Below are 14,263 nucleotides of genomic sequence, written 5' to 3'. Positions count from 1 at the left end.
ATGCATATGCACTGGTCTTTCGTGGTTTCATTCATTTTTCTTTTAAAACAGTTTGAATAGTGACCAGAAAGGTGCCAAGAGTTCAATGTAATGTCCTTCAGTTTGGGGAAAAATACTTTTATGACGATGAACTTTTGGTTGCCATATTAATGACCGTCAATTGGATTGGGATGGGTGGCTATAGAAATTGAATGAATGAATAAATGGATGAATAGATAAACAAATAAAGGAATACATGATTCAGCTGATACTGGTATTCTGTAGACTTGTGCTTTGAATTACAGCGTTGCTTAATAATTTCAGGGAGTGAGATGTGGCTTCAGTGCAGTACCCACCCATGATCTACAATATGGAGGTAATAGGGAGGGGTTGCTTTATGTGGTTATATATAAAGTGCTTTGAAGTCATGACACTAAGTTATGTAATTTGTCTAGTCTAATTTTAAGCCGGCGTCAAGCTGAGATTGCTTTGGTCAATCCCAGAGCTGGCAGCTGTAAGGGAGAATACATTCCTGTTGGTTCCAATAAATCTCTCGGCTACATTTTTTAAAATTATTATTATAAAGCCTTATTACCCTTCCTGGCCTCCTGACATGGGAGATACCAGTTTGCAGGGTCTCTAATCCATGTTTAGAAATTGATATCTGAAGCTGGGGAGGGTTTCTGTGATGATTAGGTTTCAAATCCATCCCTGTGATATGTTTGCCTGTTTTATTTTTTTTTATTTTTTTTTATTTTTTTTAATTTATTTTTTATTTTTTTCTTTTTCATATTGTCCCAACGTTTATTTAAAATATTGAAAGAGATAATTGGGAATTGTACTACCCTGTTTTGCCCCCAAATAAGACATCCCCTGATAATAAGCCCAATCGGGCTTTTGAGTATCATTAAGTGACTATCATTAAGTGTTGTATCTTATGATTCTTGATGAATGTATCTTTTCTTTCATGTACACTGAGAGCGTATGCACCCAAAGACAAATTCCTTGTGTGTCCAATCACACTTGGCCAATAAAAAAATCTATTCTATTCTTGAGCACATGGCAATAAGGCCAAGCGCTTATTTCAGGGTTCAAAAAAATATAAGACAGGGTCTTATTTTCGGGGAAACATGGTATTACAATGATAGTTGGTCTCATGGTCAGCCAGATTGATTGATTGATTGATTTTATTTTTTATTTATGTAATTTATATGCCGCCCTTCTCCCGAAGGACTCAGGGCGGCTTACAAAGAGACATTCAACAAATTCGAAAATTACACAAAAATTAAAATCCAATTAAAAATTACTTAAAATTATTTCAATGTAAAAATCCCCCAACGGGTCAGCCCATTTGATGAAAGAGCCACGTCTTCAGTTCGTGGCAGAAGGAGAGGAGGTCGGGGGCTGTCCTAAGCCCGGCGGGCAACCCGTTCCAGAGGGTCGGCGCTCCCACAGAGAACGCTCTCCCCCTGGCGGCCGCCAGCCGACATTGTCTGGCTGACGGCACCCTGAGGAGGCCCGCTCTGTGGGAGCGCACAGGACAATGGGAGATGGTTTTACCCCTCCCCTTTTTACATATAATTCAGTGTAAAAATACTTGGTTCCCCTGCCATGTCCTCTTTTCCCCACCGCAATCCTGTGAGTTAGGTTGGGCAGAGAGAGATTGGCTTTCAAAGGGAGACCTAGAATTCACCATCTCCTGGTTTATTAACCATCACTACAATCAAACTGGCTCTCGTATTTATTATATAGCAGAATAACAGAGTTTTTTGGGGGGACCTTCTCGGTCTTCTAGTCCAACCCCCTTCTCAAGCAGGAGACCCTCCTAGACCATTCCAGACAAACGGCCGTCCAATCTCTTCTTTTAAAGGCCTCCAGTGATGGAACACCCCACAACTTTGTTTCTCTTTGTTTCTCTACCAAGGTAGTTTTTGTCATCGTTTCGAATCAATATCTGGCACAATAATAGAGTAGATATAAGGTAGTAAACCGAAGCATTCAGTCAAATCAAAGGTCCTTTTCATTAGAAAAAGAAAAAAGGCTGGTTTTCTTTCTCAGCTGGAGTTCGATCCAACCCTGGGGTTTTGTGAGTTGCAACTAATTGCATGTTGGTTGCAAACAAGCATTTCTTCTGTTAGCTTTCATATGCCAGACTTACTATGTGGTTGCTCAGTTTGCTATAATGGTTCTTCATTTTTCTGTTCATGCCTTCCTCAAATAAACATGGACAGTAGATTAATATACTTAAGTAGAAAGCATGTTATTTTGCTGTTGTTAGTTGTGAAGTCGTGTCCGACCCATCGCAACCCCATGGACAATGTTCCTCCAGACCTTCCTGTCCTCTACCATCCCCGGAGACCATTTAAGCTCACGTAGACTACTTCAGTGACTCCATCCACCCACCTCGTTCTCTGTCATCCCCTTCTTCTTTTGCTCTCAATCGTTCCCAGCATTAGGCTCTTCTCCAGGGAGTCCTTCCTTCTCATTAGGTGGCCAAAGTATTTGAGTTTCATCTTCAGGATCTGGCCTTCTAAAGAGCAGTCAGGGTTGATCTCCTCCAGGACTGACCAGTTTGATCGCCTTGCAGTCCAAGGGACTCACAAGAGTCTTCTCCAGCACCAGAGTTCAAAGGCTTCCATTCTTTAGCGCTCAGCACCAGAGCTCAAAGGCCTCATAATGTTCTTCGTTTTTCTGTTTATGCCGTCGTCAAATAAACATGGACAGTAGATTAATATACTTAAGGAGAAAGCATGGTATGGGCAGCACCAATTTCTGTTGTGTTTAGGTGGCAGTCTGATTAAAAGTTAGCTTATCGAAATTTCTGGGGAAAAACATGCAGAATCACTCATAGCTCCAGAAACAGTATCTGTATCTTCTTTGCAACTTGCCAGCAAGGAACAAAATTTGTATTTTATAAAATACAATATGAGTACGAATGGTTCTGATAGGTTGCATTGCATTGCTTATTTGTGTCTTCATTCATTCATTTCCCGCCTTTATTATTTTTACCAATAACTCAAGGCAGTGATCTCATCCAACACAACTTCCTTCCTCTTCCTCTTATTTTCCCCACAACAACCCTGTGAGGTGGGTTGGGTTGAGAGAGAGTGACTGGTCTAAGGTCACCCAGCTGGTTTCATGTCTAAGGTGGGACTAGAACTCACTGTCTCCTGGTGAGTGGCCCTTAATGGCTTTGGCACTCGGCTGGCTTTCCTGGCTAAGGCAAGACTTGAACTCACGATCTCTTGTTTTCTAGCCTGGTGCCTTAACCACTAGACCAAACTGGCTCTCTCAATTATGGCAGTGAAGAATAACATCTACTCTACTTTAAACCTTATTCATCCTGAGGTTTGCTATGTGGTTATAGTAGTAGAAGGCTCTATTTATTTGTTGTTTTGTGGTGTGAAAATTACAAGGGGTTATACATTTATATGGTTTTTCAATTAAGTCTAAGCTTGTGTTTTAGAGAGGCATTTGTGTTGATGTGCCAATACTTGTGTTTTTAGCATCATAATAAGGGGGGGGGATCCTCGGAGTGGTTCTAGCCAATTTACGCATTCTCTGGAAGTGAGCATATGGCTGCCTTCACAATAGAGCTAGAGAAGAACAAATGTGCAATTCATTTATTCGTAGTACATATAACACACATCTTTTGCCACCTTAAAGATAAAGAAATGTATCATGCCATTATTTTATATGTACCAGAAGCTACTTGTGGAGTGATTAATGAATGGAATGACTTGCCTTCAGAAGTTGTGGGGGCTCCAACACTGGAGATTTTTAAGAAGAGATTGGACAACCATTTATCTGAAATAGTATAGGGTTTTCCACTTCAGCAGAGGGTTGGACTAGAAGACCTCCAAGGTCCCTTCCAATTCTGTTATTCTGTTGTTCTGAAATAAAGAGATCGGTTGGCCTAGGTATAAATCATTTAGGTGATCCTGTCAACTTTTCTGAAATAGAAAAGCAAGCAAAACGCTTTAATGATCTATTATGGGCGCATCTGATGTGATCACATTTACTTTAAAATACACGTGGTCCTCGACCGCAATTGAGTCCATCATTTCTGTTGCTAAGGGAGATAAAGTGAATTTTGCCCCATTTTACAACCTTTATTGCCACCATTGTTAAGTGAATCTCTGCAGTTGTTAAGTTAGTAACACGGTTGTTAAGTGGAATCTGGCTTCCCCATTGACTTTGCTTGTCGAAAGGAGGCAAATGGGGATCATATGAGCCCAGGACACTGCGACTGTCATAAATATGAACCAGTTGCCAATTTTGGTCACATGACCATGGGGAGGCTGCAAGGGTTTTAAGTGTGAGAAACAGTAATCAGCCACTTTTTTTAGTGCTGTTGTAACTTTGAACAGTCACTAAACAAACTGTTGTAAGTCAAGGACTACCTGTAAGTTAATAACGGTAAGGATGGTTGTTATCGCTCAGCCCAGAACCATTGAGTCTCAGTGTGGTGGTGCAGTGGTTAGAATGCAGTACTGCAGGGCTAACTCACTGCTTCACTGCCAGCAGTTCGATCCTGACCAGCTCAAGGTTGACTCAACCTTCCATCCTTCCGAGGTGGGTAAAATGAGGACCCAGATTGTTGGGGGGCAAGATGCTGACTCTGTAAACCGCTTAGAAAGGGCTGTAAAAGCACTGTGAAGCAGTATATAAGTCTAAGTGCTGTTTTCCTTCCTTCCTCCCTCCCTCCCTCCCTCCCTCCCTCCCTTCCTTCCTTCCTCTGCCCACAGCCAGCAGTTCAATCCTGACCGACTCAAAGTTGACTCAGTCTCCCATCCTTCCGAGGTCGATAAAATGAAGACCCAGATTGTTGGGGGCAAGAGGCTGACTCCGTAAACCGCTTAGAAAGGGCTGTCAAAGCACTGTGAAGCAGTATATAAGTCTAAGTGCTGTTTTCCTTCCTTCTTTCCTTCCTTCCTTCCTTCCTTCCTTCCTTCCTTCCTTCCTTCCTTCCTCCCTCCCTCCCTCCCTCCCTCCCTCCCTCCCTCCCTCTGCCCACAGCCAGCAGTTCAATCCTGACCGACTCAAAGTTGACTCAGTCTCCCATCCTTCCGAGGTCGGTAAAATGAAGACCCAGATTGTTGGGGGGCAAGATGCTGACTCTGTAAACCGCTTAGAAAGGGCTGTAAAAGCACTGTGAAGCAGTATATAAGTCTAAGTGCTGTTTTCCTTCCTTCCTCCCTCCCTCCCTCCCTCCCTCCCTTCCTTCCTTCCTCTGCCCACAGCCAGCAGTTCAATCCTGACCGACTCAAAGTTGACTCAGTCTCCCATCCTTCCGAGGTGGGTAAAATGAAGACCCAGATTGTTGGGGGGCAAGAGGCTGACTCTTTAAACCGCTTAGAAAGGGCTGTCAAAGCACTGTGAAGCAGTATATAAGTCTAAGTGCTGTTTTCCTTCCTTCCTCCCTCCCTCCCTCCCTCCCTCCCTTCCTTCCTTCCTCTGCCCACAGCCAGCAGTTCAATCCTGACCGACTCAAAGTTGACTCAGTCTCCCATCCTTCCGAGGTCGATAAAATGAAGACCCAGATTGTTGGGGGCAAGATGCTGACTCTGTAAACCGCTTAGAAAGGGCTGTAAAAGCACTGTGAAGCAGTATATAAGTCTAAGTGCTGTTTTCCTTCCTTCCTCCCTCCCTCCCTCCCTCCCTCCCTCCCTTCCTTCCTTCCTCTGCCCACAGCCAGCAGTTCAATCCTGACCGACTCAAAGTTGACTCAGTCTCCCATCCTTCCGAGGTCGATAAAATGAAGACCCAGATTGTTGGGGGCAAGAGGCTGACTCCGTAAACCGCTTAGAAAGGGCTGTCAAAGCACTGTGAAGCAGTATATAAGTCTAAGTGCTGTTTTCCTTCCTTCTTTCCTTCCTTCCTTCCTTCCTTCCTTCCTTCCTTCCTTCCTTCCTTCCTCCCTCCCTCCCTCCCTCCCTCCCTCCCTCCCTCCCTCTGCCCACAGCCAGCAGTTCAATCCTGACCGACTCAAAGTTGACTCAGTCTCCCATCCTTCCGAGGTCGGTAAAATGAAGACCCAGATTGTTGGGGGGCAAGATGCTGACTCTGTAAACCGCTTAGAAAGGGCTGTAAAAGCACTGTGAAGCAGTATATAAGTCTAAGTGCTGTTTTCCTTCCTTCCTCCCTCCCTCCCTCCCTCCCTCCCTTCCTTCCTTCCTCTGCCCACAGCCAGCAGTTCAATCCTGACCGACTCAAAGTTGACTCAGTCTCCCATCCTTCCGAGGTGGGTAAAATGAAGACCCAGATTGTTGGGGGGCAAGAGGCTGACTCTTTAAACCGCTTAGAAAGGGCTGTCAAAGCACTGTGAAGCAGTATATAAGTCTAAGTGCTGTTTTCCTTCCTTCCTCCCTCCCTCCCTCCCTCCCTCCCTTCCTTCCTTCCTCTGCCCACAGCCAGCAGTTCAATCCTGACCGACTCAAAGTTGACTCAGTCTCCCATCCTTCCGAGGTCGATAAAATGAAGACCCAGATTGTTGGGGGCAAGAGGCTGACTCCGTAAACCGCTTAGAAAGGGCTGTAAAAGCACTGTGAAGCGGTATATAAGTCTAAGTGGTATTGCTACAGCACACATACTAGAAATAACAGCTAACTACCAATCTTGAAATGGCTTCAGCAGAAGTGCTTTTATAGCATTGATTTCTTTGTGCCATTTCTTTGTTCACTGACTTCTATCGGAAGTCGTTTTCATTCGTGTTTGCTTCATTTCAGCTATCGACTTTTCAATCAAACTTGATGTCTCTCTGTTTAAAGAATGGAATCCATAGGCACCTTTGAGAGCCTGATTGATAATCCCAATACATTGATGCAAGGTTGTCAAAAGAGGAACAACTTTCAACCGAGATATAGATCAGCATCTTGCTCACCTCTGTTATTAAAGAAGTGAGTGCACAACAGGAGTAGAAAACAGGAGAAGCAACTGCTTAAGCAGTGTCCAGGCTCTTCCTGGTGGTGCAGCCCAAGTCCTCTGAATATTCAACAAAATCAGAGTACATCTTAGCCAAAGTCACCAACAATGTTAAGAAAAATATGCTTGAAAGAATCTGTTCGATATAACATAACATACGTTTGGCATTAACATAACAATGTTAATAGCATTTAGACTTATGTACTGCTCCACAGGGTTTTACAGCCCTCTCTAAGTGGTTTACAGAGTCAGCTTATTGCCCCTAACAATCTGGATCCTCATTTTACCGACCTCGGAAGGATGGAAGGCTGAGTCAATCTTGAGCCGGTCAGGATCGAACACTGCTGGCAGTGAAGCAGTGAGTCAGCCCTGCAGTACTGCATTCTAACCACTGCACCACCACGGCTCAACCTTGAGCCTGTGAGAGTCGAACTGCTGGCAGTCGGCAGAATTAGCCTGCAATACTGCAGTGTAAACAAGTCACATTTTGCCATGGGTTGGATAAACTCATCATTCTAAGCCAGAGGTCTTCAAAGTTGGCCGCTTTAAGACTTGTGGACTTCAACTCCCAGAATTCTCCAGCCAGCTATGCTGGGAGAATTCTGGGAGTTGAAGTCCACAAGTCTTAAAGCGGCCAACTTTGAAGACCTCTGTTCGAAGCCATGATGATAAGGGCATTATAGATTACTGGACAAATCATATCTGGCTCATTTCATGCTATAATGTCTCATTTCCAGCTAAAGTGTTAAGTAGTGTTTATAAACTCCATACAGTCTTTTGACTTACGATCACAATTGAGCCCAAAAGTTTGGTTGCTAAGTGAAATGTTTGTTAACGGAATGTTGCTCCATTTTACGGCTTTTCACGCCACCGTTGTTAAAGTGAATCACTGCAGCTGTTAAGCTAGTAACACCTTTGTTAAATGAATCCGGCCTCCCCATTGACTTCGCTTGTCGGAAGGGGATCAGATGATCCCAGCACACTGCAACCATCGTAACTACGAGTCAGTTGCCGAGCGTCTGGATTTTGATCATGTGACCATGGAGTCGCTACGACGGTCGTGAGTGTGAAAGAAACGGTCACCAGTCGCTTTTTTCAGTGCCGTTGTAACTTCAAACGGTCACTAAGTGTTGCAAGTCAAGAGCTTTGAGCTTAGTGATAGCAGACCGCTATACCCGTCCTCTCTGCAACTTTCCAGATATCTTGAGACTACAAATCACATTAGTCTCAGCTTAGCATTCATCAGGAGCAATAAAAGAGATTCAGGTTAGGAAAAACTGAATTAGGTTTCACAATCGTGTCTCTCTGTCTGCAACTTCACCCAGTATCCCTTTTCTTGTTTATTTTGCTTGTTTTCGTTGAGTGTTACAAGCCCATTTTTTTCTCTTGTAAACAAACCTTTTAATCATTTTAATAGTATCGAAGTTCTATTTGTGTTGAGCTACACTTAATTCCAGTATGTAAATAGTTACTGCTTCATTTTGTTTCTGAGTTGTTTGTAAACTATATTTAAGAATATCCACAGGGGAACTGGAATAAATTAGACTCAGTCTGCTGTAGTTTTCTATTTCTTTAGATAAATGGGAGCCTGTACTTTTTTTTTTTTAATGCCCTGTAAGTATTAAATTATTCCTCTTTTCAGAGTATCTTCTTTTATTTTTAGATGAATCTGCGTTCTGTATTTACTGCAGAACAACAGAGGATATTGCAGCGTTACTATGAAAATGGAATGACAAATCAGAGTAAAAATTGCTTTCAGCTCATATTACAGTGTGCACAAGAAACTAAGCTGGACTTCAGTGTAGTCAGGGTAAGTACTGAGGTTTCCATGCTCAAATTTACATAACAGTCTTAACAGACACAGGTGTTTGCTTACCTTATCTACAGGGCATGGAGCTGTGGGGGGAAAAAATCAGTAGCTTTATGCTTCAATAGAATGTGTGTTTAGAAATTTCTATTGAAAACCTGAGTTCTACTTTATTTATTAAATTTATTAAACTTATATGCCACCCATCTCGCTGTTGCAGATTACAAAAGGATAAAAAGGTAAATATATAATACAAAATGATTAAATTTAAGAAGAGTGCATTTATTTATTTATTGTTTGTTTGCTTGTTTTGTTTCTTTGTTTATTGCACTGGGTATAAACGCAAAGGTGCTTTTTTTCAGGAGGCAACTGGACTTCCTTGCCTTTTTCTGTTGCAGACGTTTCGCTTCTTCATCCAAGAAGCTTCTTCAGCTCTGACAGGATAGTGGGGAATGGAAGGATTATCCTGTCAGAGCTGAAGAAGCTTCTTGGATGAGAAGCAAAACGTCTTCAACAGAAAAAAACAAGACAGTCCTGAAAAAAAGCACTTTTTGGACAACCATGACCTGGATGGCCAAGAATCTCTACAGATTTTCAGTGGGTATAAAACGCACAAGAGTCCCTTTGCGTATAATAATTTGGGAAGGATTTAGAAAGAGCCTTGGTGGCGCAGCGGACTAAAGCACTGTTAAGTAACACCAGCTGCCTGCAATTACTGCAAGTTCAAATCTCACCAGGCTCAAGGTTGACTCAGCCTTCCATCCTTTCGAGGTAGGTAAAATGAGGACCCGGTTTGTGGGGGCAATAAGCTGACTTTGTATAAAAAAAAGAACACCGCTTGGGGGCCCCCGAAAGCCGTACTAAGCAGGTATATACAAAAGTATGAAGGCTATTGCTTAACGCATTGTAAGCCACCCTGAGTCTCCAGAGAAAGGCGGCATATAAATCGAACCAATCAATCAATCAATAAAGAAATAAATAAATAAACAAACATTATTGTATATGTGCAACTGTAAGTTTAAAGCATTCATGCAACAAATTGTACTTGTGAAAAAAACCCCATATTAGGCAAGTCGGGTTGTTATAATTGGCTTCGTAACACCTCTACTAGTTTCCAGTTAAATGGCTGCTTGGTGGGAAAATTTTGTTTGTTTTTGCGAAATGAGTGAGAAATGCCTCGCTCATAAAAGCGATTGTTGTGGGTGCCAAGCCTAGTTAAACGTTAAGATTTAGCTTAGTTCTTTTTTCTTAATTTCTTAATTCTTTTAACAGTAGGTTAAAACAGAACAGCTCATGTGACCCCTCTGCTCTGTGAGCTGTGTTAGCTGCCAGTTTGCATCGGTGAAGGGAAAGGGAAAGGTTCCCCTTGCACATATGTGCTAGTCGTTCCCCACTCTAGGGGGCGGTGCTCATCTCTGTTTCAAAGCCAAAGAGCCAGCGCTGTCCAAAGATGTCTCCGGTCATGTGGCCGGCATGACAAAACGCCAAAGGCGCACGGAACCAGGGTGGATTTGATTTAAATCAAACTGATTTATGCCTGCCTTACCGATAGGTAAAGGAACTTCATTAAAATATTGCCAAACTGGGTCTCTTTTACGGCCTGCCGCCATTATAGTTTTTTTCCTCCAAGGAAAGAATGTGATAAACCTCAGGTCATACACACAAAAAGATCCAAAGACTTGTCTGTTTGTGGCTGTGCAGTATTGTGCTCAGAAAGTTTCACTTTCATTTTGTACTGCTTGTCTGCTTGCCCCTTCCTCCTCACACTTAGTTTCACTTTCTCCTTGTGCAGATCTATTCCACTCCAAACAATCAGAAAAATATTGTTTCTATTCTATTCACTGAACTTCTTGAAACTTAGCACTGAAGGGGTTGATTCTGTATTCATAGGTTTGTAGAACGATAGGATTAAGGTCTTTTTCTCAACTCTGTTCATGTTATAACATTTTTGCTGTGAAGAAGAGGCATGTGATCTCTGCTGAGTCAAATTCAGTTTTGAGAACTGCAAAAGTAAACCAAGCATCTTGTACGCAGAGAAACTGCCCAATAATCTTACAAAAACCTCTGGAAGAGCATGACATTGTGAATGGATTAATGGAATTTATTTACCAAAAAAATTAAACATATACAGCCTTATTCTACATAATTAAAAAACTAATCTTTATTTCATGATGGAATAACTTTTGGATGGTAATATATTTTCCTCAAAAAGCATTTTATTTAAAAAAATCCGATTTAAATCAAAAAAATCCGATTTAAATAAAAAAAATCTGATTTTTTTAAATTTTTTTAAAAAAACCATTGATTTTTATCCACCCTGCATGGAACGCTGTTCCCTTCCCACCAAAGGTGGTCCCTATTTTTCTACTTGCATTTTTTTACATGCTTTCAAACTGCTAGGTTGGCAGAAGCTGGACAAGGAACAGGAGCTCACCCCATTACGCGGCACTAGGGATTTGAACCGCTGAATTGCTGACCTTTCAATTGACAAGCTCAGCGTCTTAGCCACTGAGCCACCGTGTCCTTTAGTTTGCGTCTAGTCCCAATTAAAGATGCTGGTTTTAACCTTTGATGCCCTTCATGGGACTGGGCTACCTGAGGGACTGCCTGTCTCCAGTTACACCTTCCCATTCCATTAGATCTGGCAGAGAAGACCTGCTCTAGGTACCATCAGGTAAGAACCTACATTTGGTGGACCTCAGGAGACATGCCTTCTCTGTCTTGGACCCACCTTATGGAACATGCTTCTCCCCAAAATTAAATTAGCTTCATCCCTCTTGACATCATGGATGTCCCTCAAGATCTGGTTATGTTATTAGACTTGATGCTCCCCGAGAACCAGATACGGTACATGCTTAAGTTAGCTCCATTGTTGAGGTGGCCATTCTTCTCCTCTCTCTGCCCAAGCAGTTTTTAAGTTTGTTTTTATTTACACGTTTATTTTTTTTATGTGGATTTGTTTATTGTTACATCTGTTACTTCTAGAACCATTTACCTTGCTCAATCCAGAGTCGCTTTTGGTGAGAGAGGCGGCCATACAAATTTGATTAATAATTAAATAAATAAAATAGATGAAATTGAGTGGCAAGAATTACCCTCTGGATTATGGCAGTTGTTTTTAGAGAGTGTTCTTTGTCACAAAACTTGTCTATTTCTCTTTTTTAAGGTCAGGGTAAAGGACGTAGGGCCGTGACAGGTGGCACGCAGTGCCCACTCTGGGCACGAGAGCCGTCGCCCCAGTTCAGCTCCGCTGTGCATGCGGTGTGCCTACCGCCATCCAGCTGGTCGTGGGGTCTCTGCTGTGCATGCACAGGGGTGCATGCAGGGGGCTGTGCACGCATGTGCAGGGGATGGGGTGCATGTGGGGGTGTGCATGCATGCATGGGGCACATGCGCAGAGATGCGCACCTGCTTGGGGCAGGGGTGTGGGGGACGCGTGCACAGGGGCAGAACACGTGCAGGGGGCCACTCACACATGCGCGGGGATGGTACAGGGGCGGGGAGCATGCAGGGGAGCCACCCAAGCATTGCATTTGGGGGATTGCGTGCTTAACCATCACTGACGTAGGGAAACATTTTAGGATTGAGATTTGGATAGGAGTTTGTAGATTGAAATGGCATTTTTTTTTTTTGTAGGTAGCAACAAAACTGTCTGGTCTCAATCTGAAGGGCATCAGTTTGATGGAGTGTAGCCTAAATTATGCTCGGTTAAAATACCTAAAAAGCAGAATACAATGATCGTAACGCTTCTGTTCGGCATACTCTATGAATTGCAGGTTTCGTTTGTTATCACTGTACAAGACGGGACCAAATACCTTAAGGAAAATGCTTGTGCGGTAATGAAGTCTCACCCGAAAATCCATGATCGAGAAAATTAAAAGTATATCTAGATAAGAATTACCTCTAAAGTAATAATAAAAGGAGAATGTGTGATTATCTCTTTTAAGCTGTGGTTTGTTAATAAGAACAGGATATTAAAAACAATGGGGGGAAAAATTCTTGTACAGTACATCTCCACGAAACTTTACGAGCCAGGCAGGATGTGTAATAAGATTGGGTCCTTTTTGGTCATACCTATTTGACAGAAGAATTTTACAGTTCTTACAAGTTATTCGACACAGTTCACATATTCTCTTATCTGTTCCGTAGCCCGTGAAGAAAAATGATAAATGCTCGATCGTCGGTTGCTTAGACAATGCTATATTATGTATTGTTTTCTTGGTTTGTTTCTTTGGGGGCTTAGGACAAGAACTTCTTCTTTTCTTTAAAAGGCAGGTGTGGGCAGTTGTGACTCCGTTGAATGGCTAGAACTTGTCACTTTTGCGGTGACGCTTTTTGGACCAAACAAAGGCTTAGAAATCAGAATTGATTTCCACTAGAAAATGAACCACGTGACTTCTTGTTGCTCCGAGAAGCAAAAACAAAAGATCTTCCTGGTCTCTTTTCTCTTTCCAATTTTTTTTTTAACACTGGTCTATGAAGATAATAAAGTTTGATTTGATTTGACTTTTCCTCTTGTGCATCCAGAACTATATACTTAATAGGACTCTCGGTCAATTTTTATTCACAGTCACCAATGTGTTTTCTTTCTGCAGCCTGTATTCAGAATCACATGTATTATGTTAGTTATCCCTTATTAATCATATGTGCACAGTTTGATACGGTACCATAAAGGCTCCTTTCCTGTGCTACCCTGTTTTCCCCAAAATAAAAACATCCCATGATAATAAACCCAATCGGGCTTTTTGAGTACATGGCAATAAGGCCAAGCGCTTATTTCAGGGTTCAAAAAAATATAAGACGGTCTTATTTTCAGGGAAATGCAGTATGAAGATACCAATAGGGTTACGATAGATAGATAGATAGATAGATAGATAGATAGATAGATAGATAGGTAGTAGGTAGGTAGGTAGGTAGGTAGATAGATAGATAGATAGATAGATAGATAGATAGATAGATAGATAGATAAGATATGGTGCATTTTGCTTCTGCATTTTAGTGTTTAATTGGATTTAATTGAAGAGTTTATTATTGCTACTTCTAATACAAGAATCCTGTCAGCTAAATGGTCAAAGCTAAATTGATGCCATATAAGGGGCAATGAAATTCACTGGGGAAGGGCTGGACGTAGGTCTTTTGTGACAATGCAATGATTCCAAACTGATGACACATTTAACCCTGCCTTCCAGCTCAGTCTCTTCTTCTCCTACATAGACAAGGCTATCCTTGTCTCTAAACAATTCTTTACGAATTGTATCTTGTCCTTTTATGTACCCTGTTTTTCCCCAAAATAAGACATCCCCTGATAATAAGCCCAATCGGGCTTTTGAGTGCATGGCAATAAGGCCAAGCACTTATTTCAGGGTTCAAAAAAATAGAAGACAGGGTCTTATTTTCGGGGAAACGCTGTAGGTGTGGGGAGTGAGGGTCTCATATTTTTCATTATCTATTTTTGGTTTGAAATTTACATTGTGGCTAAAAATGCTTTTGCATAACGGATCCTCTTTGAAACGTTTGCAGCATTGTAAGATACACTTATCATGAACATCCTAC

General features: G+C 42.1%; 1 protein-coding gene across 4 annotated transcripts in view; it reads left to right on the top strand.

The window, feature by feature from the left end:
* Nucleotides 1-14,263, top strand: part of HDX (highly divergent homeobox) — a 35,163-nt gene that overhangs the window by 2,521 nt on the left and 18,379 nt on the right. For 2 of the 4 annotated variants that reach the window (XM_034434980.3, XM_034434981.3), the window contains exon 2: nt 8,567-8,713. The exons of 1 other annotated variant lie outside the window; for it this stretch is intronic. In XM_034434980.3, the coding sequence (XP_034290871.1) occupies nt 8,567-8,713 (147 nt within the window). Of the gene's footprint in view, nt 1-303; nt 356-8,566; nt 8,714-14,263 lie in introns of all 4 variants that reach the window. One more of the 4 variants, XM_034434979.3, reaches the window with a different exon arrangement.

Source organism: Pantherophis guttatus, chromosome 12 (assembly GCF_059756535.1).
Source record: "Pantherophis guttatus breed Tessera chromosome 12, ASM5975653v1, whole genome shotgun sequence".
Classification (NCBI taxonomy): Eukaryota; Metazoa; Chordata; class Lepidosauria; order Squamata; family Colubridae; genus Pantherophis; species Pantherophis guttatus.
Note: the sequence above shows the minus strand (reverse complement) of the source record. Positions and strands in the feature narration are given on the sequence as shown.